At 41.8% G+C, this 24,998-nt stretch overlaps 1 protein-coding gene across 1 annotated transcript in view; it reads left to right on the top strand.

Moving 5' to 3' along the window:
- PRRC1 (proline rich coiled-coil 1) overlaps positions 1–24,998 on the top strand; it is a 51,285-nt gene that overhangs the window by 19,342 nt on the left and 6,945 nt on the right. The window contains exons 4-7 of the mRNA XM_060263406.1: positions 4,902–5,065; positions 7,288–7,390; positions 14,711–14,874; positions 16,558–16,661. Of these exons, the coding sequence (XP_060119389.1) occupies positions 4,902–5,065; positions 7,288–7,390; positions 14,711–14,874; positions 16,558–16,661 (535 nt within the window). The remainder of the gene's footprint in view (positions 1–4,901; positions 5,066–7,287; positions 7,391–14,710; positions 14,875–16,557; positions 16,662–24,998) is intronic.

The following is a 24,998-nucleotide window of genomic DNA, read 5'->3' as shown; positions in this document are numbered from 1 at the left end:
TAGGGATAGAATGTGCTGGCCTGGTGTGGGATGTAGGGGAGAGTTTAGCAATCTGGCTGGTGTATCGTCCGCCTAGTGCACCCTACCGTCCCTGATGTAGGCTGTAGCAGGCTGGGCATTGGAGCACCCTCGGCTTATAGTCTTGGGTGACTTCAATGTCCATGCTGAGGACGCAGCTTCCACTCGGGCAATGTACATAGTGCTTTCCATGGCACCACTGGGACTCTCCCAATATGTAACAGCGCCCACGCACCAGGCTGGGCATACATTAGACCTGATCTTTGTGGCAGGAGTTGGAGTGGATCAGATTTCTGCTGAGGCGGTGCCATGGTCTGACCACTATGCCCTGAGGGCTCATGTGAATACACCGCCTCTACCCTGTCTAGGTGGTGAGCAAGTTTTAGCTCGCCCACGTAGCCAGATGGACCCTTTGTGACTTCAAACGGCTATGCGGGATCCCTGGCCCTCTGGCGACACGTTGGATGAACTGGTGGAGAACTGGAATAGCCAGCTCTCCATGGCCATCGACGAGATCGCTCCCTGACATACTCTTCATCCTCGTTCACGATCCGCTCCATGGTATACGCTTGAGCTGTGATCAATGAAACGGCGATTAAGACGACTAGAGAGACAATGGCAACATACTCGTGACGAAGCTACGAGAACATCCTATAGGTCATTTATGCGGACCTATGAGATGGCAGTTGAGGCCACAAAGAAGAATTACTTTGCGTCCCGGATTACATCTGCGACCTCGCGCCCAGCACAATTGCTTAGTATAATTCGGTCACTAACAATTTTACAGCATGGTAAACAAAATATTAGAGAATTGGAAATTAGCTGTGAGGCTTTTGCGAGCTTTTTCGCAGATAAAGTCTCGTTGCTCCGACATGACCTTCCCGCCATACTTGATACAGTGAAAGAACTTGGGGCACTGAGCACGTCTTCTGGTCCAGTTCCTGATTCCTTTAGTCCACTCAGCCTGGAGGAAGTCGACAGGATCCTTTTAGCTTTACGCCCTATGACTTGTAGGTTGGATCCGTGCCCATCCTGGCTTATAAAAGCTAGCCAGGCGATGCTACGTGAACCACTGCAAGTATCATCAATAGATCCCTGATAGAAGGGATCTTTCCCATGCCCTTAAAGAGGCTGTGGTCCGTCCCTTCTTGAAAAAACCATCTGCAGATCTGGCCGTATTGGCGAACTATTGGCCGGTATCAAACCTTCCCTTTTTGGGTAAGGTTATAGAGCGGGCGGTGGCAATTCAGCTACAGGGATTCCCGAAGGACACTTCCGCACTGGATCCATTCTAGTCCAGCTTTTGACCAGGTCACGGGATGGAGACAGTTCTGGTCGCTCTCATGGATGACCTCCTGCGACATCTGGATCGGGGTGGCTCAGCAGTGCTGCTATTATTGGACCTGTCAGCCGCTTTTGATACGGTTGATCATCAGCTACTGTCTGGCCGCCTTGCCGACGTGGGGATTCAGGGGTCCGTCTTACAGTGGTTGACCTCCTTTCTCCAAGATCGGGGACAAAGGGTGGTGATAGGGGAGGAGTCATCCCAGAGGCACTCACTCACATGTGGTGTGCCTTAGGGTGCGGTTCTGTCCCCGATGTTATTTAACATCTATATGCGCCCCCTTGCCCAGATTGTCAGGAAGTATAAACTGGGTTGTCAGTAATACACAGACGACACCCAGCTCTATCTATTGATGGGTGGCCAGTCCGACTGTACCCCGGAAAATCTGGACCTGGCTCTTCAAGCTGTAGCATCCTGGCTCAGGCTGAGTTGGCTGAAATTGAATCTGACGAAGACGGAGGTTCTCTACCTGAGCCGGGGTGGTCCAAGGGGAGGGGTCCAGCTGCCGGCTCTAGACGGGGTGCCATTGATACCGGCCCCTAAGGTCAAGAGCTTGGGCGTGCTCCTTGAGTCCTCCCTTCCAATGGAGGCCCAGGTAGCAGCCACTATTAGATCCGCCTTTTTTCATCTTTGACGGGTGTGGCAGCTGGCTTCTTTTCTGGAGCACAATGACTTAGCAATGGTGATCCATGCGACGGTCACCACAAGAATAGATCACTGTAATGCTCTCTACATGGGGCTATCCTTGACGCTGACTCGGAAACTACAGTTAGTGCAGAGCACTGCGGCACGGCTGTTAATGAGGCCCCTTCGATGGGAGCACATTCAGCCGGTGCTGAAAGAGCTGCACTGGCTACCTATTGTGTTCCGAATCCGTTTCAAGGTGTTGGTATTGACCTTTAAAGCCCTTTATGGTCAGGGACCTGTTTATCTGTGGGACCGCCTTTCCCCATATATTCCCCAGAGAGCACTGTGCTCAGGGACAAAAAAATCTGCTGTCCACCCCTGGACCAAAGGAGGCCAGGTTGCGTTTGACACAAGCCAGGGCCTTCTCGGTTGCAGCACCAGAGTTATGGAATGCTCTCCCGGAGGCCATAAGGGCCCTGCGGGACCTTCCTACATTCCGCAGGGCCTGTAAGACCAGCTTTCGATGCTTAAACTGAGAGAGAGCTGCCACCTGACATCAGCTAGAGTTCCTGGTGACCAACCGTCTGAAAAGCAGAACCGCCAACATAGTAATGGTACAGCACCGTGGAATAGTTTTTAAATTTTAATTGTATTAATGTTTTATAGATTTTATTGACTTATTGTATTAAATCGTGTAAACGACTGTTGTAAGCTGCCCTGAGTCCGCTTGCGGAGAGGGAGGGATTTATTTTATTTTATTTTATTTAGAATTTATATCCTGCCCTTCCCACGAGTGGCTCAGGGCGGCTTCCAATAATAGATCCGACATAAAAATTAAACAATATTTAAACATGTAAAGGATTAAACATTTAAAACAGATAAAACAGATAAAACCTTAAAGATTAATAAATATTCCAAATATATATAAAAGAGATCTGGCAAGTGCATTAAATTCTCAAGCTAGGTATAGGCTAGCCGGAAGAGGATCGTGTTACAGGCCCTGCGGAACTGGACAAGGTCCCGCAGGGCCCTCACCTCTTCCGGCAGCTGATTCCACCATGTAGGGGCCATAACAGAGAAAGCCCTTTCTCTGGTGGATTTCAAGCGGACTTCTTTCGGCCCAGGGACAGTAAGGAGATTTTGTGTTCCCGACCTCAGTACTCTCTGGGGAACATGAGGGGAAAGACGGTCCTTCAGGTAGACAGGTCCCAAGCCATATAGGGCTTTAAAGGTGATAACCAGCACCTTGTACCGGACTCGGTACATCACTGGAAGCCAGTGCAGGGTCCGAAGGCCCGGCTGAATGTGTCCCCACTTTGGGAGACCCAGTAACAGCCGGGCCGCGGATAAAAGTCTAAGGTAAATAAATAAATAAATATATGGCACAAAGCCACTATATTATATTCCAGTGCTATATTTGAGAAAAGGAAAAATATTCTATGTGGAATATAATATAGTGGCTTTGTGCCATATGAGGACAGTAGTAGCATTGTGGAACTAATGAGGTTTTAACTTTCTGCATGACTGATATGATAATACTCTTTTTGTATTTTGATATCATCATTACACAGTCAGAATTGTGTTTTAACATGGAGAGTTTTATCTTTGTTGTGGTTTAGCAGCTCCTCTGTGGTCCCGGCAATACTGTGACGATATTCAAGAAAGCAACAGAACTCCCATCCACCTTCCCTGAAAATTTAATGTTAGTGTGAATCCCATTCATCAAAAAATTGTTCATGTGTTCACTATCTCTTAAAATCAAGAAAAAAGCCATCTTTATATCTCTTATATACAATAATCTTGTCATGAAATGGACTACAGTCTTTGTGACAAATAGTTTGACTCTCAAGCTCAGCCATAATAAGTTAGCCACACTCAGTGAAAAGCTACTTCTCATTGCAAGCTCTTTGATCTGTAGATAAAAGCCATCTTCAAATTTGAATTTTTTCCCAAAAATTATATCAGTTAATTCAAATAGAAAATAAGTAGAGGGATCTAGATTAGTGCAGTTATCCAAAATTTGATGTGCCTCCTCTAACAGAATGCCTGTATACAATGAGGCTGCATCTAGAGTAACCAGTACAATCTCTGTTGGAATCTGCTTACTCTCTAACTTGGGTATTAAAAAATAAAAATATAGAATCTTTGCTGATAAGTAACAGTCATAATAATGAACTGCAACATAAATAGATTGCTGTGTCCCATGACTCACAATAGCCATAGAATTTAACTTTTTACCACAGAATTTTGATTTTTTTTTAAACACATATATTTAAACCACCACTGGTTGCAGACCTAAATGGTCTCTATGTTTTTAGTGAATCAGAAGCTAATATTCTAAGTAATTTTTCCTGAGTTAATGATTCCAGAGAAAGAGAGAGAAACCTTTGGGAACCTTTCAAAAAGAAAACAATCCTTATTTTCAAGTAATATCCTACAAATAGCAGTCACTAAACACGGTTATTATTCTGTAAATTTCTACCTCAATTTATTTTAATCCTCCTAAATCTGTCTTTACATAGTCTTTTCTAATGATCCTTTCAATCTAGTGTGGTTGTTGTTTCTGTGTTTCATTTATAACATTTTTCCTCTCTTCTCCCATACCAAACTAAAGAACATATTTTCACTGAGAAAAAAGTTTAATTGAAATATGTTCTGTAAATAGCTTTAATATTCTGTCTATGCATATGTCTGTTCTCCATGAAAATGACTCTCCAAAACCTTTGCTCCTAAATAATTCATTAATCTTCTGAGTAGTATTGGTTTAGTAGGAATAGGTTTTATTTTTAAACTAGTATATGCCATCAAACCCATACTGTTTTCTGAATGGAAGAATTAATTTGTACAGTAAGGAATCCCAGGTTTCAACAGAATGAACTGTGATGTATTTATTTGTACTGTTGTTTCTCAGGTGTCCTGACAACTGCTGTAACACAGCAGACTTCTATACCATCATCATTAGCACCTGGTACTGGAAGTGGCTCCACAATTACTTTCCCAGAGGAGCGTGAAGACCCCAGGGTAGTTGGCATACCAATGGAATCATCTGCTGGAGGACTATGGGGCTTTATAAAGGTAATTGTCACTTTATGTTTACAATCCTGATAGAAATATTTCTTAAAAACACTTTGAAGTGAAAGCAAATGAATTGAAATATTTGCAGTTAGCAATTAGAACAGGCCTGTATAACATAGTTCTCATGGGATGTGACACCTATCTTGACTAATGTTAGTCTCTAGGGCAGGGGTCCAAATCCCTTTCCTAGCTCCCACCAAGTGTTTTTTAGAAAGTGATTGTAGCTAGGTGAGATTCTTGCCCAGTGCGGTATCTGATTGGCCATTGGAGATCTGATTGGCTGTGCAGATTAAAATCACATTCTTTTAGGGTTGCAGCCCCCAGGTCCAGGCAGGGGATCCCCCACTTTTGGAGGCTTCTCCCTGTTGCTGGCCAGCTGGCTAGTGAGGGAACCCCCACCCCCAAACAGCGATGTCACAATGACATCATGCAAAAGGGATGTCATCATGCTGGGGATGTTGCACTGGGATGCTCTGATTTGGGGGCAAAACTCTATGGTTTGAGGGCAGTTTTACCATAGTGTTTTGCCCTCAAACCAGAGCATCCCCACATGATATTCCTGACGTGATAATGTCACTTTCATTGTCAAAATGTCTGGCACAGGTTACTTTCAGTCACACAATGAAGATACTTATGTTGTGGTGGCAGTTACTGCCAAAGCAGTGGGTTTTTTTAAAAAAAAAATCTGTACAGCCAATCTCCGAAGGTTATTCAGAAGCCTTGCTGGGCTAAAGCCCCACCTGGTCCTGCCTATTTCCTAAAAATACTTTATTCCAGAAGAGACACCACATCAATAACTTCTGTTCTATTCTGTCCACTCTAGGAAATGGAACCGCTTGCAAGGGTGGAATGATAAACAACATGGGCAGGATACTATTACAGCTCTGGGAGTAGCTTTTTCTACCCCAGCAGTGCTGGATTTTCTTATCCCTGCTAGATGAAGCAGGGAAGAGCCTGTATCCAAAGAGGCAGGCCAGGATCTTTAGCAATTTGGTACTGGGAACAAGATCAAGAAATATGGTTTTCTAAAAGCCATAGTAAAAATACCAGTGCGTGCGAGAAAGAAGGATAATATCCAATGACGTTTGCAGCATGTAATAATGAATCCTTTAATTGATGATATTTGTAACCTGCTTTCTCCCCAAGGAGCTCTTGGCATTGAACATGTGATCTTATTTTCCTTGCAATGTTGTGAAGTACTTTAGGTTACCAGATCACAAGTAGTCAAAAGTCATCCATTAATTTTATTGCTGATTAGCAATGTAGTCATATATTAGCTCTGTCTATAGCTCTGTCCCTTTAAATGCTTCCTTCCTTCATTGGAAACAGTAGAAGATGAGGCAGCTCCATTGGGTGGTCCAGTTTAAACCGGGCTGCCCCGCAAAATCCCAGCAGAGCCTGCAGGGAGAACTTTCCCTGCAGGATTAGCTTCTTGGAGGACTCTTTTGGGCAGTCCAGTCTATGTCGAGTTGCCCAGCAGAGCCTGCGCAGAGAACCTTCATCTGGGGCTGGCTCCTCTTTGCAACTGGGGCTGGCTCCTCTTTGCAACCTGTTTTCAGCCAAGCTGCAAAGAAGAGCAAGCCCAGGATTGGAGGGGGTGGCAGGAGTTGATAGCTGCACACCACCTTGGCTGGGGCTGGCTTCTCTTTGGAGCTCAATTTAAACTAAGCTGTAAAGAGGGGCCAGGCCAGGATCAGCCAAGGCAGCAAGGAGCTCCCACCACCCCAGCTGTTCCTCTTGTCTTTTTCTTCTCAGGCTCATTGGACCCAGAAAAATTCAGGAATCCCAAATATTTACTGAATCCGAATACCATTCCAGTATTGGGATTTAAGAATACTGGGAAATATCAATATTTTTCAGGTTCCATATACCCAAAAGTGAAAAATACTGGCTTTTTTACACATCCCTAGGGCTAACTATGGAGTAGCAATCCGGCAATACACTGCTTCCTGAGACATTGTTAACTAAGCATTGTTTGCATTTAACTATCCTTGGAGGACTTGTTAGATTTCGTTCTTTTTCCCAAAGGCAAATAGGTAAAAGAGGGATGCAGCAATTCCTAATTTAGTTACCCTGTTGCATAAAAGAAATCGCAAAAGGGATCAATGCAATTGTATGACAACAGAAATGGTGAATCTGAAGTTTTAAAGTTATATGCAAATATAGCCACAGTGTGAAAGAGAAGACCAAAGTGAATTTAATGACATGAATTTCTCCTGCAGGGTGTAGCTGGAAATCCTATGGTGAAATCAGTACTTGATAAAACCAAACATTCTGTAGAGACCATGATTACAACACTGGATCCTGGCATGGCTCCTTACATCAGTAAGTGAATGTTAATAGGAACTGTTCTGGTATTTGTAAATTCAGATTGAACAACAGGGATTATCTTGAAACCTCTTGTGGGGAAGGGTAGACATCCCAATAATGAAATATCTTTTGGTGAGATGTGTGTCTTTGATTTGAAGTGCTGGAAGCTAAGGTGTTACTGTTTGATGCTCTTTGGCATTGCTGACAAAGCCAAGAAAGGTAACAATGGTGCAAATTTTCCACCTGCATTCTTAACATGAATAAAGTTTGCTATAATAAGTAAAGAACCTCAAAGATTTAGGGGATTAGCTCAGATAAGGAACTATCAGGGCAGTGTAATAATTTTGCTGATAAAATCTCTGATCTCCTCCAATCTGGATATCCGTATTTTTAATAACAAGCCTGATTTGTGGTACCAACTTATCCATATTTGATGGATAGTTTCAGGTGAGCTTTTCTTCTGGTGTGGATGGAAGTGTGAAACCTACAACTTCTAAACTGGATCTGTGCCCTTCATGGCTAATTAAAACCTCCCCTGCATCAGTTGGTTGGACAGAATTGTTAACACCTCATTATTGGAGGAAATTTTCCTTTCAAAGTCAGAAGATGCTGCAATAAGACTACTATGGAAGAAACTGTCATTGCCTGTAGATGATGTTAACTGTTATTGTTTCCAACCTTCCATGCCTAGGCAAAGCAGTAGCAAAGCATCTCCAGGAATACTTGGAGGAGACATCAGCTCTTGACCAATTTTAATCTGTCTTCAGACATGTTTTTGGTAGTGAGGCAGTGCTTATTGCTGTGGTGGAGAGTTGCTGACTGTGAAATGCTGAGGGGAATTCCTCCTTGTTGATTTTATTGGACATAGCAGCTTTTAATACTGTCAATCATACCATTTTAATAGAGCATCTAGAAGGCATAAGAATAAAAGGTTTGGCATAAAATAGCTTTTCTCCTGTCTGGCTGACAGTAACCCAAGGGTGACTGTTGGTGATAGATTGTCATATGTGGAATGTGATCTGTGGTGTCGCTGAGAGATTAATCCTTTCACTGATGCTCCTTAACATCTATGTGCATTCTTTGGTGGAGGTTATCTGGAGGCTTGGAGATGCATGTACATGTAATGCACAACAATAAATTTATTTATCCAAGCCACTAGAAGCAGTAGTTTTGGTGCTAAATCAGTGCCAGGGAATGGTGGTCAAGTGGTTAAAAGAGAACAAGCTGAAACTGAATCCATGAACAACAAAGGTGATGCTGGGTAGAGGAGACCAGTTGTATCAGTCTAAGCTGATAGTGTAACAGCCTGCTTCTCTGACTTAGTGAAAAGCCTTGAAGTAATAATAGAGCCAATTCAAAAAAATTAACTTGGATTCTAAGACTTTGAATTATTGTATTATATGGACTTGGACTTTAAAACTGGATTGACTTTAAGATTTCAAACTTTAGAACTGGTACACTTTATATGAGTTTATAGTTCACAGAATCATAGAGTTGGGACTTCCAGGTTCATCTAGTTCAACCCCCTGCACAATGCAGGAAATCCACAAATACCTACCCCAAATTCATCGCTGTCAGATGGCCATCTAGCCTCTGTTTAAAAACCTCCAAGGAAGGAGAGCCCACCACCTTCCGAGGAAGCCTGTTTCACTGAGGAATCGCTCTAACGGTCAGGAAGTTCTTCCTAATGTTGAGCCGAAAACTCTTTTGATTTAATTTCAACCCATTGGTTCTGGTCCTACCTTCTGGGGCCACAGAAAACAATTCCACACCCTCCTCTATATGACAGCCCTTCAAGTACTTGAAAATGGTGATCATATCACCTCTCAGCCGCCTCCTTTCCAGGCTAAGCATCCCCAGCTCCTTCAACCTTTCCTCATAGGACTTGGTCTCCAGACCCCTCACCATCTTCGTCACTCTCCTCTGGACCCGTTCCAGCTTGTCTATATCCTTCTTAAAATGTGGTGCCCCAAACTGAGCACAATACTCCAGATGAGGTCTTACCAGAGCAGAGTAAAGCAATATCATCACATCACGTGATCTGGACACTATACTTCTGTTGATACAGCCCAAAATTGCATTTGCCTTTTTAGCCACCGCATCACACTGTTGACTTATGTTCAGCGTATGATCCACTAAGACCCTTAGATCCTTTTCGCACATACTACTGCTAAGACAAGTCTCCCCCGTGCTATAACTATGCACGGGATTTTTCCTACCTAAATGCAGAACTTTACGTTTATCCCTGTTAAAATTCATTTTATTGATTTTAGCCCAGTTTTCCAGCCTATCAAGGTCATCCTGTATCCTATTTCTGTCTTCTACTGTATTTGCAACTTCTCCCAATTTAGTATCATCGGCAAATTTAATAAGCATTCCCTCTATTTCTTCATCCAAATTGTTTATAAAGATGTTGAACCAAACAGGTCCCAGGACATATCCTTGAGCACTCCACTTGTCACTCCTCTCCAAGAGGTTGAGGAACCATTCACAAGCATTCTTTGGGTGCGATCTGTCAACCAGTTACAGATCCACCTAACGGTAACAGGATCCAAACCACATTTTACCAACTTGTCAACAAGGGTAGTATGTGGAACCTTATCAAAAGCCTTACTGAAATCAAGATAAACGACGTCTACAGCGTTCCCCTAATCCAGCAAGGTAGTCACTTTCTCAAAAAAAGAGATCAAGTTAGTCTGACATGACTTGTTCTTGAGAAACCCATTCTGGCTCTTAGTAATCACATCCATTCTTTCTAAATGTTCCAGGACTGACTGACTGATGATTGGTTCTAAAATGTTTCCAAGTATAGATGTCAAGCTAATGGGTTGGTAATTACCCGGATCCTCTTTTTTCCCCTTCTTGAAGATGGGGACTACATTCGCCCGCCTCCAATCTTCTAGCTCCTCTCCTGTTCTCCAAGAATTCTCAAAAATAATAGCCAGAGGCTCAGACATTATATCTGCAAGCTCTTTTAGACTCAGAGATTATATCTGCAAGTTCCTCTTGCCCTGAGGACTTAGTTTCATTTAAAGAAACTAGGTGTTTATGTACTACCTCTATGCTGATCCTAGGCTGGAACTTCATCCCCCCCCCCCCCTTATATGTTCTGTTTTTGCCATGTTGAGCACCGTTTCCCTCAGAAGAAAAGACTGAGGAAAAGTAGGAATTGAGCAGTTCCACCCTCTCTTCATTACCTCTTACAATTTCACTTTCCTGCCCTCGCAATGGGCCTACCGTGTCTTTGCTTTTTTTTCTTACTCTGAACATAAGAAAAGAACCCTTTTTTGTTGCTTTAGCATCTTTAGTCAGCCTAAGCTCATACTGAGCTTTAGCTTTCCTAACCTTTTCTCTACAGCACTGGTGATTTGTTTCTATTCATCCTTGGTTATAAGGCCCTCCTTCCAATTCCTAAAGGAGTCTTTTTTATTTCTCAAGTCTTTAGAGAGCTGTTTATGGAGCCAACTCGGCTTCTTTAGACTTTTTCCATTTTTTCTTCTCATAGGAATCGTCTGTTATTGTGCTTTCAGTATTTTGCTTTTAAGAAACTCCCACCCCTCCTGAACCCCCTTTTTCCTAAGTATTTCTGACCATGGGATTTTACCCAGCAACTTCTAAGTTTATCAAAGTTTGCCTTTCTGAAGTCCAACCTATAAGTTTGACTACATATAGCTTTTCCCTTCCCTAAGACTGTAAATTCCAAAATCACATGGTGACCACAGCCCAGGGTGCCCACTATTTCCACTTCTTCAATCAATTCTTCCTTGTTGGTGAGAATGAAATCCAAGATAGCAGATCCCCTTGTTTCCTTCCTCACTTTCTGGAAAAGGAAGCTGTCAGGAATCTATTTGACTTTTCATTTTTAGCAGAGTTGGACTTCCAACAGATGTCTGGGTAATTGAAATCTCCCATGATCACTGTATCCCTTCTCTTGGAGAACTTTGCAGTCTGTTGTAGGAGTATCTCATCCAAGTCCTCTGCCTGGCTTGGTGGTCTATAGCAGACCCCCACAATAATATCAGTGTTTTTTCTTAATCCTTTTATTTTTACCCAGAGACTCTCAACTTAGCTGCCATGTTCAGATTCACATATTTCCTCACAAGTATATACCTTCTTCACATATACTGCTATGCCTCCGCCCTTTCCCATTTGCCTGTCCCTTTTAAATAAGTTGTACCCCTGAATCCTAATATTCCAGTGGTGAGTGTCATCCCACCAAGTTTCAGTAAGACCTATTATGTCACAGTCTTCTTCCTGTATTAGGACTCCTGTTTGTTTCCTATACTCTGTGCATTAGTGTAGAGACAGTGGAATCCACGTTTTATGCATCCCTAGGGTTTAGTTTCCATACAAACCTGCAAGTTCAAATTACCTAGCGTATGTGCCACTCTCTGCAAATCTTTAATGTTCTTTTCCCCAGTTTCTGGCATCATACGAGGCTTTGAATTATTGTCTCATTCCCCCATACAGTTTAGTTTAAAGCCCTCCTTATTAGGTTAGCAAGGCTATTACCAAACACCCTTTTCCCTACCACTGTAAGGTGCAAACTATCTCCCGATAGATGACCACCATCTCGAAAGCATAAGCCATGGTCCAGAAATCCGAATCTTTCCTGATGACACCATTGACGTAGCCAGTCGTTTGTTTGAAGTATTCTTCTTTCTCATCCTAAGCCATGGCCTTCAACAGGAAGAACTGACGAGAACACAACCTGTGTACCCAGCTCCTTCACCTTCTGACCCAGAGCCACATAGTCTTTTCTAATACATTCGGGGCTATGACGGGCAGTATCATTCATTCCCACGTGGATCAGCAAGAAAGGATAGTAATCCATGGGCTTGATAAGTCTTCCAATCCTTTCTGTCACATGCTGGATGCGTGCACCTGGCAGACACCAGACCTCTTGGGATGACAAGTCCAGTCGGCACACTTTGGGCTCCACCCCTCTGAATAAGGAGTCTCCAATCACCACCACCTTCCTCTTCCTATATTAGGGAGTAGAAGCTCCAGGCTTCTTATCCACAAGATCCTGAGAAACTTTCTTCAAGCTTCATGGAGGCTGGAGAAGTAGCCCTTGTTCCAATGGTTCAGAATCAGTTACTGTGGGGAGATCCTGGAACCTATTGCTGAGCAGCAGAGGCTCAGAACATCTCCTGATTTTCTTTCTCCTTCGGGTTACATTTTTCCAGGAACCCTCCTCCTGTGTTGGGTTCTCTTCTAATTGCTGAGATCCCACTTCCTCTCCCTCCTCTTGTTCTCATGCATTCTGTCAAGAAAATCTTCACCTTCCTTTATACACTGCAGTGTGGACAATCGTGCCTCCATTCCCCTATCTTCTGCTCCAGCAGGGCCACTAACTTACACTTGCTGCAAGTGTAATTGCTGCTACTCTCAGATAGAAATACAAACATCCCACAGTCATTACAAGTCTCTACCTCTGCTCCCTCACCAGCCATGCTACTGCAATCCATTTCAAAATTTTCTGTATCTTGACTTCTCTTTAAATCCCACTACCAGCTGCCACTTGAAACTACTTGTGAGTAAGTACCCAACTTTCTACAGAACTCCCAGACTAAAAGCCACAGGCCAAGAGCCCTTTGGCTCACGCCTCTGGCAAGAGGAGCCTTGCAAATTAAAGGCTCAAGCCTCCACCCACCTCTGACTCAACAGCCAGAGCAACAGCAGAGGGTGGGGCCAGCAATTACCCCCAGGCAAACAAGTTCTCCTCACTCAGCAATAGCTACACAAAAGACACACAAAAGCAATCAGAAACCCCTCTCCAGCAGGCACCAAGCACTCACACAGTTCCCTCTCACAGCAACTGTAGGTAATGCTTCCCAGCAGCTTTAGAAAAGCAAATCACACTCACTCACCTTACCAGCAGCTCAGTTCTAGCTCTAGAAAGCACCTTCCTCTAATGCAGCTGAGCCACTTCTAGATTAGTTGCTAGATTACTGACTGGTTTCCACCAGTATGATCATTTTATAACAGCAGTCCTCAACCTTTTTAGCACCAGCGACCGGTCTTGTAGAAGACAGTTTTTCCATGGACTGGGGAGGAGGGGGGGATGGTTTCAGGATGATACAATCGTGCACTTTATTTTTATTAGTTTGGTGTGGTGCTTAAGTGTGAGAACTCTTATCTGGGATAACTGGATTTGATTCCCCACTCCTCCACTTGCAGCTGCTGGAATGGCCTTGGGTCAGCCATAGCTCTCTCAAGAGTTGTCCTTGAAAAGCAGCTTCTGGGAGAGCTCTCTCAGCTTCCCCCCCCCCCACCTTACAGGATTTCTGTTGTGGGGAAGGAAGGCAAAGGAGATAGTGAGTCACTCTGAGACTCTGAAATTTAGAGTGGAGGGCAGGATATAAATCCAATGCCGTTGTCTTATTATTACTACATTGTAATATATAATGAAATAATTATGCAACTCACGGCCCGGTTGCTAATAGGCCACGGACCAGTACCGGTCCATGGACCAGGGGTTAGGGACCCCTGTTTTACAACACCTGGGGCTTGCCAGCTTCAATGGTCACTCATTATTTACTTATTGGCCTTTTAAACTGCCCTCCCCCTGCAAACAGGGCTCAGGGTGGTATGCATGGTAAGAACATTAACCTCATATATTACACTTAAAATAACATTCCTTGTATAATAAACACAACACTAGTAAATCTGTGAGCACTATGAAAGACTGCCTAAAATATGTCACTGCTTCATGGGGGAGGGGAGGCTGAGGAAAAGAAAAAAGGGGGGGCAGGAGTGCCAGCCAGATGTAGCACCATTACTGTCTTCAACCAAACACCTGGCAGAACATCTTTCCCTTACATGCCCTGTGCGACTGCATTAAGTTGAACAGGGTATGGATGTTGCTTGGCAGAGAGTTCCACCAGGTTGGGGTCAGAGCCAAAAACACTCTGGCTCTGGTCAAGGACATCCAGACATCTCTCAGGCTGGAGACCACCAGAAGGTTCTTATCAACTGAGTGTAGCACTCTCTGAGGGGACAGAAACAACATCCAGGAACAATTCAAGATGTTGACTGTTATCTTCCTCGCCTGGGAACTGAATATCTAATGGGTCGCCCTTCCCCATATGATCCTGTTTGCCAGCTAAGTTTGTTAGATGCTACACTTAAATGGTCCCCTCTATTCAGGTGGCCCATTCAGCTACAGCCTGTATTCTCTTATTTTCACAGACTTTAAGGGGCTATTAAACAGGTAAAAATGCTTACCACTAATGCAAGAAGAAAAAATATTTGTTTTCCAACAATACTTTGACTCAGCTCTAGGTGTCTTTGCCTGTGTCAGATGGTTTTAATATGCTTATTCTTTTATAGAATCTGGGGGTGAGTTGGACATTGTTGTCACTTCTGTAAAAGAGGTCAAGGTTGCAGCCATAAGAGATGCTTTCCAAGAAGTTTTTGGAATGGCCACAGTTACAGGAGAAACTGGACAGTCAAACATTGCACCACAGCCTGTTGGCTATGCAGCTGGTTTGAAAGTGAGTAACCACCATTTGGAAAGCTGGACAGGAAAATGTCTCATAATATTATCAAAGATTTCAGGTTTTCACGGCTGGTAACATCATTAGGGTTTGTAGAATCTTTCGGGCTCAAGTGCCGGGTTCTACTGGAGAAAGTTTTCCTTCCAGACATTTCGTTCTCAGCTGCGGAGAACATCCTCAGTGGCGTTGCAGCCAGAGCAAGCGCTCTGACCTTCTTGGCTGCTGTGCATTGAGGGCTGGGCTGCTGGAGAGCTGCTATTTCTAGGCTGGAGGGGGTGTGGTGAAAGGGCAATTGGTTTGTGGATGTGCCCATTGTTTGGTGGGGCTTCCTGGAAGGGTAGTGATAAGGAAACTGGCTGTTGAATGTGACCATTGTTCTGTGTTAATTGCTGGGAGGATTGGAAGGGGTGTGAAGATAAGGAAGATGGTTGTTGACTGTGCTGATTGTTCTGTGGAATGTTCTGGTTGTTCTGTGACTTTCTGCAATTTATAGTCTGTAGGGTGTTTTGCAGAGCTGGGTACCAAGATTGGTGGATGAAAATGCCTTCTTCCTTTCTGTTAAAACACAATCAGCACAGTCAACAACCATCTTCTTTATCTTCACACCCCTTCCAACCCTCACAGCAATTAACACAGAACAATGGTCACATTCAACAGCCAGTTTCCTTATCACTACCCTTCCAGGAAGCTTCACCAAACAATGGGCACATCCACAAACCCATTGCCCTTTCACCACATCCCCTCCAGCCTAGAAATAGCAGCTCTCCAGCAGCCCTGGCCCCACTCAATGCACAGCAGCCAAGAAGGTCAGAGCACCTGCTCTGGCTGCAATGCCACTGAGGATGTTCTCCGCAGCTGAGAACAAAATGTCTGGAAGGAAAACTTTCTCCAGTAGAACACGGCACTTGAGCCCGAAAAATTCTACAAACCCTAATCTCATAATATTCTTAGAGAACTGTAATAAAAAGCATTTCTTGGGCCATAATCAGCTTCATAACTTCCAGATTTTTAAAGAATATCTTTTATAGCATGATCAGATTTTAACATGCACCAGAATACAATAAAGCCTTATCAGGAGGAATTCATCCTCAGGTGCACAGAAGCAGAAGCTTCCTTCCTAATAAGCTGTTTAAATGCTGAAACTTCAGTAGCATCACATATGCCTTATGCAAAGGATAATAGTTATAATATTATCATTTCTGCTTTTTGTGGTTGGATCCAGCAATCTGTCAGCAGAAGGTTTTGATAGTTATGCATCTTCTCTACTCCCTGTACCCACACCCCCAGCAGCCACTTCTGACCGTGGTGAAGACCTGTATAAACTTGTAGCTATGTAGGTTACGAGGCTGCAGTGGGACAGTGAAAGAGGTGAAATATCCTCCCTTGCTGCATCTGTCAATGGAGGTCTACTGGTAGTAGAGAAGGAAATCAGTGATTTTGCCCCCTTTCTCATCTTTGCTGGACTCCACTGATCTCTGTGGCTATTACTTCACACTCGGGGGAGGTGGGGAGGACAATCTGTAATCCTTGTGCTGGATGCAACCCACTGGTTTTCTTTCTGCTTCCTTTGGTGTGTTGCATTCTAGCTGTTCATTCTCTTAAGCAGCAAAAACAACTTTCATTAATCATTTCAGTTCTATGTTAAATCATATTCTTACTGATGGCATTCATTTCATTTAGGGAGCACAAGAAAGAATTGACAGTTTGCGCAGGACAGGAGTGATACACGAGAAACAGCCTGCTGTGTCTGTTGAGAATTTTATTGCAGAACTGCTTCCTGACAAGTGAGATGCTTTAATGTGTTCATCAGAATAAAAGCACAGTCTGTATTGCATCTCTGGGCTCATAAAAAGTGACTACTGTTCAGTATTCTACAGTGGAGAGGAAAAAGAGTTGTTGTCTGCCTGTAGTTGATAGCTGGTAGTTTTTGCTTTGCTAACTTACACCACTGCCCTTAGTGCTTTAAATCTGACAAGAGTATAATCCATAATTAAACATTACAACATACAAACACATTGGTATTTACACATTTGCATCGGCTTATTCATAAAAATGTAAGTCATAATTTAAAGAATTGCTGAGCTCTAACATGTAATGAGCACCTAACTCTTGGACCTCCATCTGCTGTGCTTTTACTCTGAAACTCCTTGCTGGTACAAAATGGTATGTCTTCTCTGTTAATTAGTTAGGATATCAGCAGTGCAATCATAAGCATGTATTGCAGGCCCAAGGGCAAGGAAGGGGGTGAAGGTGAGGAAGGAAATACCATGGCACAAACCAGTTTTGGAAAATTCCAGCCACAGCTTTTGCTGAATACAACTGCAGGAGCACTGGCACAGCATGGAATGAATCCTGCATCAGGCAGCCTGCTTGCCACCTGATATTTCCACCCCCACCTCCAGTCTCCCTGCTGGGGGGAGGAACTGTGGAGTGGCAAGCCCCAGGATCATCTTCGTGGTCTCTGTGCATCACACTGATGGGATTAGGCGCCAGCGCCAATCTCGATCAGTAAACTGAAAAGCTACGGATTTCCGTGCCAACGTCCCAGTGCACATGCTCACTGAGACGGGAGCGGACATTCCGCCAGTTCTCTTCTGACTGCCGCGCTGATCAGTCGATCTTTTTTTGCTCTGGTCGGTGAACTTCTTTATTCCAAAAAATTATTATATAGGAGGAGAAGGAGGCTAAGAGATCGGATAAGCCGAAACACAGCAAATCAGTTTCTCCAGCTTCTCCGATATCACCATCAGACCCGACAGCACCAATCATTCCACCATTGAAGCTCTTCGCTTCACCGGGTCGTTGGCTAAGCCCTCCGATCCTCGCCTCGATGTCACCTGAGCTAATCATATCTTCTGACTCTGATCACAAAATAGAACTGGCGCAACGTTCCGGCATCGAGAGGAGCCCACCTGATCAAACCTGAGCAATAGCAGAGACCCCTTGATCCCGAAGCCCGCTTCCTCGGGGTCGACTGCAAGAATCGTGGAGGGACCGTTCTTCGAGAAGCCACTCTCCTCTATACCAAGAGATCGATCGCTCTTCTCCCCACCGTCTGCCTTTACAGATCCCGTGGGATCAGCATCAGTGGCAATACTTATACGGGGCGTATCCCATGCAGCCTTCCTTTCTGTAGCTTCCTCCATGCCAGATGGACTGGGATCAGTTCTCTGAAGCTTCCTATTGATCCCGTACATCTTATAGACCTAGGCGAGCACCATCTGCGTCGGTATCGAAGCCGCCCGACATCGAGCCGATTTGACAGCATCGGGAACCCGCTTAACAGACTTCTTCAGAGAGAATGAAAGGTGTAACAATGGACACTGTTTCCTCCCCAACTCCACACTTGTCGGAACGGTCTGACTCTCCTGATGCATCACCCAGGTCCATCGAAAGGTCGACCCCGGAGGAACAAGAAACAACCTCATCACCTGGGGAACCCTCTCCACCACAGAAGATAGCAGAGGAGCAACCCATTTCACCTTCGGAGGTCTTATGGTGACCTCATTAAGCGTATGGCTCAATCTTTGTCCCTTACTACTGTCCAACCTCAACCAGTGATTACTGACACTGTTTTTGACATTGTTCAAATGGACACTTCTACTGCAGTAGCTCTACCACTTACTACTGTCATGCTGCATACCGCAAAATCTTCCTGGGAGAAACCAGCTTCCATCCCATCTCATCGCGTTGGCTGGACCACATGTATTGCATTCAAGAGTCCAGTGCAGAATTTCTCTGCACCCACACTAACCCGAATTCTGTAGTAGTGTCCTCTTCTTCCAAGGCAAAGAAGACACACTCTGCCCCGCCAGACAAGGAAGGGAAGAAATTGGACAACCTAGGAAAGCGACTATATTCTGCTGGTTCCCTGGGTGTAAAGATTGCCAACTACACCGCTTGTATGGGTCATTATCAATACACCCTTTGGGAACATGTTTCCAAGATCTTGCCTACCCTGCCGGAACAGAGTAGGACTGCTCTCAAGAAGATTCAAAGGGAGGGCATGACCTTAGCCAAGCAACAACTTAACTCTGCTAAGCATTCGGGTGACACCTGTGCTAAGACCCTGACAATGGCGGGCTTCCGGTGTGAGAATCCAACAGAGCTGACGTCTCCTGAATAAGGGGAAAAATTAATTCTTTGTTCAGGGTAGTAAGAAGCCTTTATGGGCTTCCTGCCTGCATTCCTCAGACAGAGATTTGTCCAGGATAACGTACAAAATACTTTGAGCCATGTGACCTCAGCTAATGATTGATCTCGGAGGGGGTCTTTCTGAAGCTTTCTGGCATCGTTCAGCATCTACAAAGGATTAAGAGCCATTTAATTGGCATAAGCCTGTCTGGATTTTACTCTCTTTTGGGACTGATAAACTTCTGAGAAGCGACAAGACCAAAGTTTAAGAGGCATAGCCATTAAGGTACTTTGATTACAATCTCTCGCTCCGTGACTTTTCTAAGCTAATCTAAATAACATTGGAAGGTGGGAAAATTTGAATAATAAAGAAAGAGAGGGGAGGAAAAGGAAACTTGAAACTTGGACTCTGTTAAATTAAAGACTTTGATAGAATCTGGGAATGAAAATAATTGTTTTGAATACCTGAGGTCACTGACATATGCTTCGGTGTTATGGCTCTGCACTTGCAATTAACATAACAAACATCTAAAGACCGTGATATTTGGAGAACGAGAACTGGGCTCAGTGAACCAGGAAGTAAAAGCTGAAGGTGCACTTGCAATCAATATAACAAGTATTCTAAAGACCGCGATATTTGGAGAAAGTGATCTGGGCTCAGTGAACCAGGAAGTAAAAGCTGAAGGTGAGAGGAGCAAGAAGAAGGTCATTGCTAGGGATTTTTAACCATAGAGAAATTGCGATCGCCATTTTGAAGAAGGGAAAATTGCCAAAACCTGTTAAAAATCAATATCTCAGCCCAGGAAGGTAGGAGAAGGACGAAATTAGTCTTATTTTAAACAGCAAGTTCTAAGCTACTGGACTTGGTGCTGGATTTAGAATTGGAGTCTTTGGATTTTTTGAAGGGTTTTTTTATGTCAGAAGAAAGACTAACTCGTGCAAGAATTCTTTGGACAAAATGCAAAGTCAGTTTGATACCATGGAGGCCAGGATCATGAAGGGTGTGGAGAAGATGTTAACAGCTTGCAAAAAAGAGCTTAAGAAGGACATTGGAGACCTTAAAAAAGAAGTTGAAGATTTTAAAAATGAGCTGGGTATGGTTACAAACAGAGTTAAGGATGTTGAAGAGAAAGTTGATGTGCATGCTTCCACCTTATTAAAACTTCAAGAGAAGGTAACAGTTCATGACTGCAGATTTATGGAAACTCAAGTGCGTCTGAGAGGAATACCTGAAGGGGAGGGAACTGATTTAATGGATTATATGGTGAAAATAATTGCTGACTATTTAGAGGAAGATCCTGAAAAGTCCAGAAACATGTTGGACAGTATTTATAGAGTTAATTCATCATATGCAAAAGATAAAGGCTTACCAAGAGATATAGTTATGAAACTAAGAACAAAAGATATGGCAAGGAAAATTCTAAATAAAAGTTTTCAAAAGGCTCTGATAGTGGAAGGGAGCAGAATCAAAATAATGAAAGAGCTGCCAAGACAAGTGATAAATGACAGGAAGAAATACAAGAGATTAACAGAGAAGCTACGTGCAGAGGGAACGAGATATAGATGGATAGTACCCGAAGGTTTGGGCTTTGAGCAACGTGGAAGAAGGATTACAATAATGAATGAGCAAGAGATGTGTAGTTTTTTTGAGAATAAGGGCTTTGCATCATAATGGATTACAAGTTATTATCTTGGAATATAAATGGACTAAATTCACCACAAAAACGAAAAGTAACATTTCATTGCATTAAAAAACAAAAATGTCATATGATTTGTTTACAGGAAGTTCATATACAACAAAAGGATTACAAATTTTTGTGGAACAAACAATTGGGGTTGGAATTTTTTTCATTGGCGGATCAAAAGAAAAGGGGTGTGGTCTTTTACATTAAAGAACAATTAGAACCAAAATTGATATTTAAAGATAAAGATGGAAGATATATAGCAGTGCAAGTGATGATGGATGCAAAGAAAACGTTGTTATTAGGACTATATGCACCTAATGGAGCAAAAGATGTTTTTTTAAAAAGATATTAATCGACAGTTGGATGAAGTGTCCTATGACCAGATCTTGATGATAGGTGATTTCAATGGAACAATACAAAACAATATAGATAGGTCTGGCCAAAAGAGCAATAATAAAGAAAGGAGACTGCCAAAATCATTTTTTGAGTTGGTTAAACAAGAAAGCTTGGAGGATATTTGGAGAAAATTTAACCCTGAAGTAAGAGACTATACTTTCTTTTCAGCAAGACATAATACTTTTTCCAGAATAGATATGCTATAGGGCTCTAAAAGTTTGGGCCTCATAACTAGAAAAGTGGAGATTCTACCAAAGGTATGTGCAGATCATAATCCAATATTTTGGGCTACAAAATTGCAAAAGAAAACAAGTAGATGGAGAATAAATGAGGATTTGCTACAAGATAAAGATATTGTGACTTTTCTAGAAAAAGAAACTATAGCGTTTTTCCAAATAAATGACACTGATGATATAGAATTCCAGACGGTTTGGGATACTTACAAAGCAGTAATGAGAGGACTATTGATTACATTGAATAATAAAGATAAGAGGGCTAAAGAAAAGCAGATGTTGGACATACAAAATGAAATAAAGAAAAAAGAAGGGAAACTAAGAAAAAGACCAGGGAAAAAGAAATTAATAAGGGAAATCACTATATTACAAGCCCAAGTAAGACATTTGTTGAATAAAGAATTAGAATGGAATTTTAAAAGCTTGCAACAAAAATCGTTTGAAGGTGCGAATAAACCTGGGAAGTATTTAGCTTGGCAACTGAAGAAAAAGAACGAAAATAAAATTATTAATAAAATCGTTGCTAGTGGAAAACATAGTAGACCAAGAAGGAATTAAAAGAGATTTTTTTAAAATATTATGCAAATTTATTCAAAGGTATGAAAATTAAAAAAGAAAAATGGAAGAGTATTTATGAAATATTAAAATAGCACTCCTGACTGAGTATATGAAAAAGATTTTGAATGATCCAATAGAAAAAAATTGAAATTGAAGCAGCAATAAATGTAATGAAAGTAGGTAAGGCTCCCGGACTGGATGGATATACAACTAAATTTTATAAAACTCTCAAAGATGAGATAGTACCAAAATTGCAAAAATTGATGAATACGAAAAGAATAAAAGGGGAAATTCCAAATACTTGGAAAGAAGCTGTAATCTTGTTGGTTCCCAAGGAAGATAGAGATGTCACAAATGTAAAGAACTATAGACCAATTTCATTATTAAACAATGACTATAAGATATATACAAGAATCTTGGCAGAACGACTTAAGCAATATTTAATCAATTTTATAAAGGAAGATCAAGTGGGATTTCTTCCTAAAAGGCAAATAAGAGACAATGTAAGAACTGTTGTAAATATTGTAGAATATTATGAGAAGCATCCAGAAAAGAGGCGGCGTTATTTTTTGTAGATGCAGAAAAAGCCTTTGATAATCTGAACTGGGACTTTATGTTTGCAGTAATGGAAAAAATAAATCTGGGAGAATATTTTATAAGAATGACAAAAGCAATATATATGAATCAACATGCAAAATTGTGTATAAATGCAGACCTTACAAATGAAATGAAGGTGAGCAAAGGTATAAGACAAGGATGTCCGCTTTCACTATTTGTAATGACTCTTGAAATTCTGCTAATGCAAATACAAGACGATAAAGAGATAGAAGGATTGAAAATTAGAGGATTTTCTTATAAATATAAAGCATTTGCAGACAATATTGTGTTTATAATTGAAAATCCGATACAAGTGGTACCTTTATTGCTAGCTAAGATAAAAGAATATGGAGAAATGGCAGGACTCTATATAAATAAAGAGAAGTCAAAATTTTTATGTAAAAATATGCAACTAAATAAACAGAAAGAATTGCAGAGTTTGACGGGATGTGAAGTCACTTCTAAAGTTAAATATTTAGGTCTAGAAATAACTATGAAGAATATTGATTTGTACAAAAACAACTATGAAAAGTTATGGCGTAAGATGGATGAAGATATGATGAAATGGAATAGACGTAATCTGTCCTTGTTGGGTAGGATTGCTGCAATTAAGATGAACATTTTGCCAAGAATAATGTATTTGTTCAAAACTATTCCGATTGTGAAAGATAGTAAACAATTTAATAAATGGCAAAGGAAGATCTCAGAATTTGTATGGGCTGGGAAAAAACCAAGGATTAAGATGAAAATTTTAATGGATGCTAAAGAAAGGGGAGGGTTTCAACTTCCAGATTTAAGATTGTATCATGATGCAGTTTGTTTGACATGGATAAAGGATTGGATGATGTTGTTAAATAAAAAGCTTTTATTGTTAGAAGCTCTTGGAAATAAATTCGGCTGACATGCTTATATGTACTATGTGGAAAAAAAGATGGATGGTCTTTTTTCTCACCATTACATTAGAAACAACTTACTAAATACATGGATAAAATATAAGAAATATGGTGATGAAAGAAAGCCGTTATGGATAGTGCCAGCAGAAGTAATAAAAATAACAGTTGAATCTGATGAAGAGAGAAGGGTGTCATATAATCAGCTGCTAAAGATTCAAGGTGATAAAGTTGAATTAAAATCTGCCGAAGAGCTAAATAACAAGTATGACTGGTTTCAAATGCAACAAATAAAAAGTTTGATGGAAAATGATATTAAATCTGTTGGAATTAGACGTGAGCAAACGGAATTGGAAAAGGTTCTGTTTGGAGATAATGAAAAATTAATATCGAAAATATATAAATTATTGTTGAAATGGTCTACAGAATAAGTAGTAGTAAAATCTCAAATAATTAAATGGGCAATTAATGTAAATAAGGAAATACAGATGGATACATGGGAATATCTTTGGAAGAACTCAATGAGAATATCAACATGTCAGAGCATTAAAGAGAATTGTTTCAAGATGATGTATAGGTGGTATATGACTCCGAAAAAACTGGCAAAGATGAGTAAAAAGATGTCGGATAGATGTTGGAAATGTAAGAAACATGAGGGTTCTTTTTATCGTATGTGGTGGACTTGTGGAAAAGCGAGAAAGTTTTGGCAGATGATACAACAAGAAATATCTAAAATTTTGGGATATGATTTTAAGAAAGTTGCAGAGACTTTTCTGTTGGGACTACAAATGGAAAAATTTCCAAAAGAAGATAGAATTCTAATCTGGTACTTGCTCTCAGCTGCTAGGACATTGTATGCGTAGTTATGGAAGCAAGAAAAAATACCAGAGAAATGGGACTGGATCATGAAAGTTTTATCGTGGAGTGAGATGGATAAACTAACATGAACTTTAAGAGACTATGATTTGGAAGTGTTTAAAAGGGAGTGGAAGAAATTTAGAGGATATATAGAAAAAGAGTGGAATCTAAAAGGACATTGGACAATTTTTAAATAATGAGTATGAGAAAAGGAAGAAACTGAACTTTGATTGGGTAAGGGTACCTTTATAAGTGAACTCAAGTATATAACTTCGGCGGGAGTCTAGTAACGGAGGGAGGGGGGATTAGAAAATATCATATGGGTTAGGGATAGTAATGATATAAACAGACATTGTTACCATATGTTATTAATAAATTGTTTAAAACCGAAGACCCTGACAATGGCTATCTCTCTGAGACGTCATTCCTGGTCATGCTCCATGGCCTTACAACCGGACACTCAAGCCTACATTGAGGACTTACCTTTTGATGGCAATGGCCTCTTCAGTTCAAATACTGATTCTGTATTACAGGAGATGGATAAGAGTATTCGAACCTACAGAAACCTGGGAGTCTCCACACCTCGTCTCCACACCTCGTACTCAAACTCAACAACCACGGCCAAAACCTTGGAATAAGAAACCTTATTCAAAATCTCCTTCAGAGCAATCGTGGCGTCTGAAATCTACACCGCCATTTTCTAAGCAGTCTTATATGGCTAAACCTAAGTACTGTCCTTCATCGTCTCAATCCTCTCGCCAGAAGGGCCC

Source organism: Heteronotia binoei, unplaced genomic scaffold, assembly GCF_032191835.1.
Source record: "Heteronotia binoei isolate CCM8104 ecotype False Entrance Well unplaced genomic scaffold, APGP_CSIRO_Hbin_v1 ptg000055l___fragment_3, whole genome shotgun sequence".
Classification (NCBI taxonomy): domain Eukaryota; kingdom Metazoa; phylum Chordata; class Lepidosauria; order Squamata; family Gekkonidae; genus Heteronotia; species Heteronotia binoei.
The sequence above is the reverse complement of the archived record's forward strand: the minus strand, read 5'-3'. Positions and strand labels throughout refer to the sequence as shown.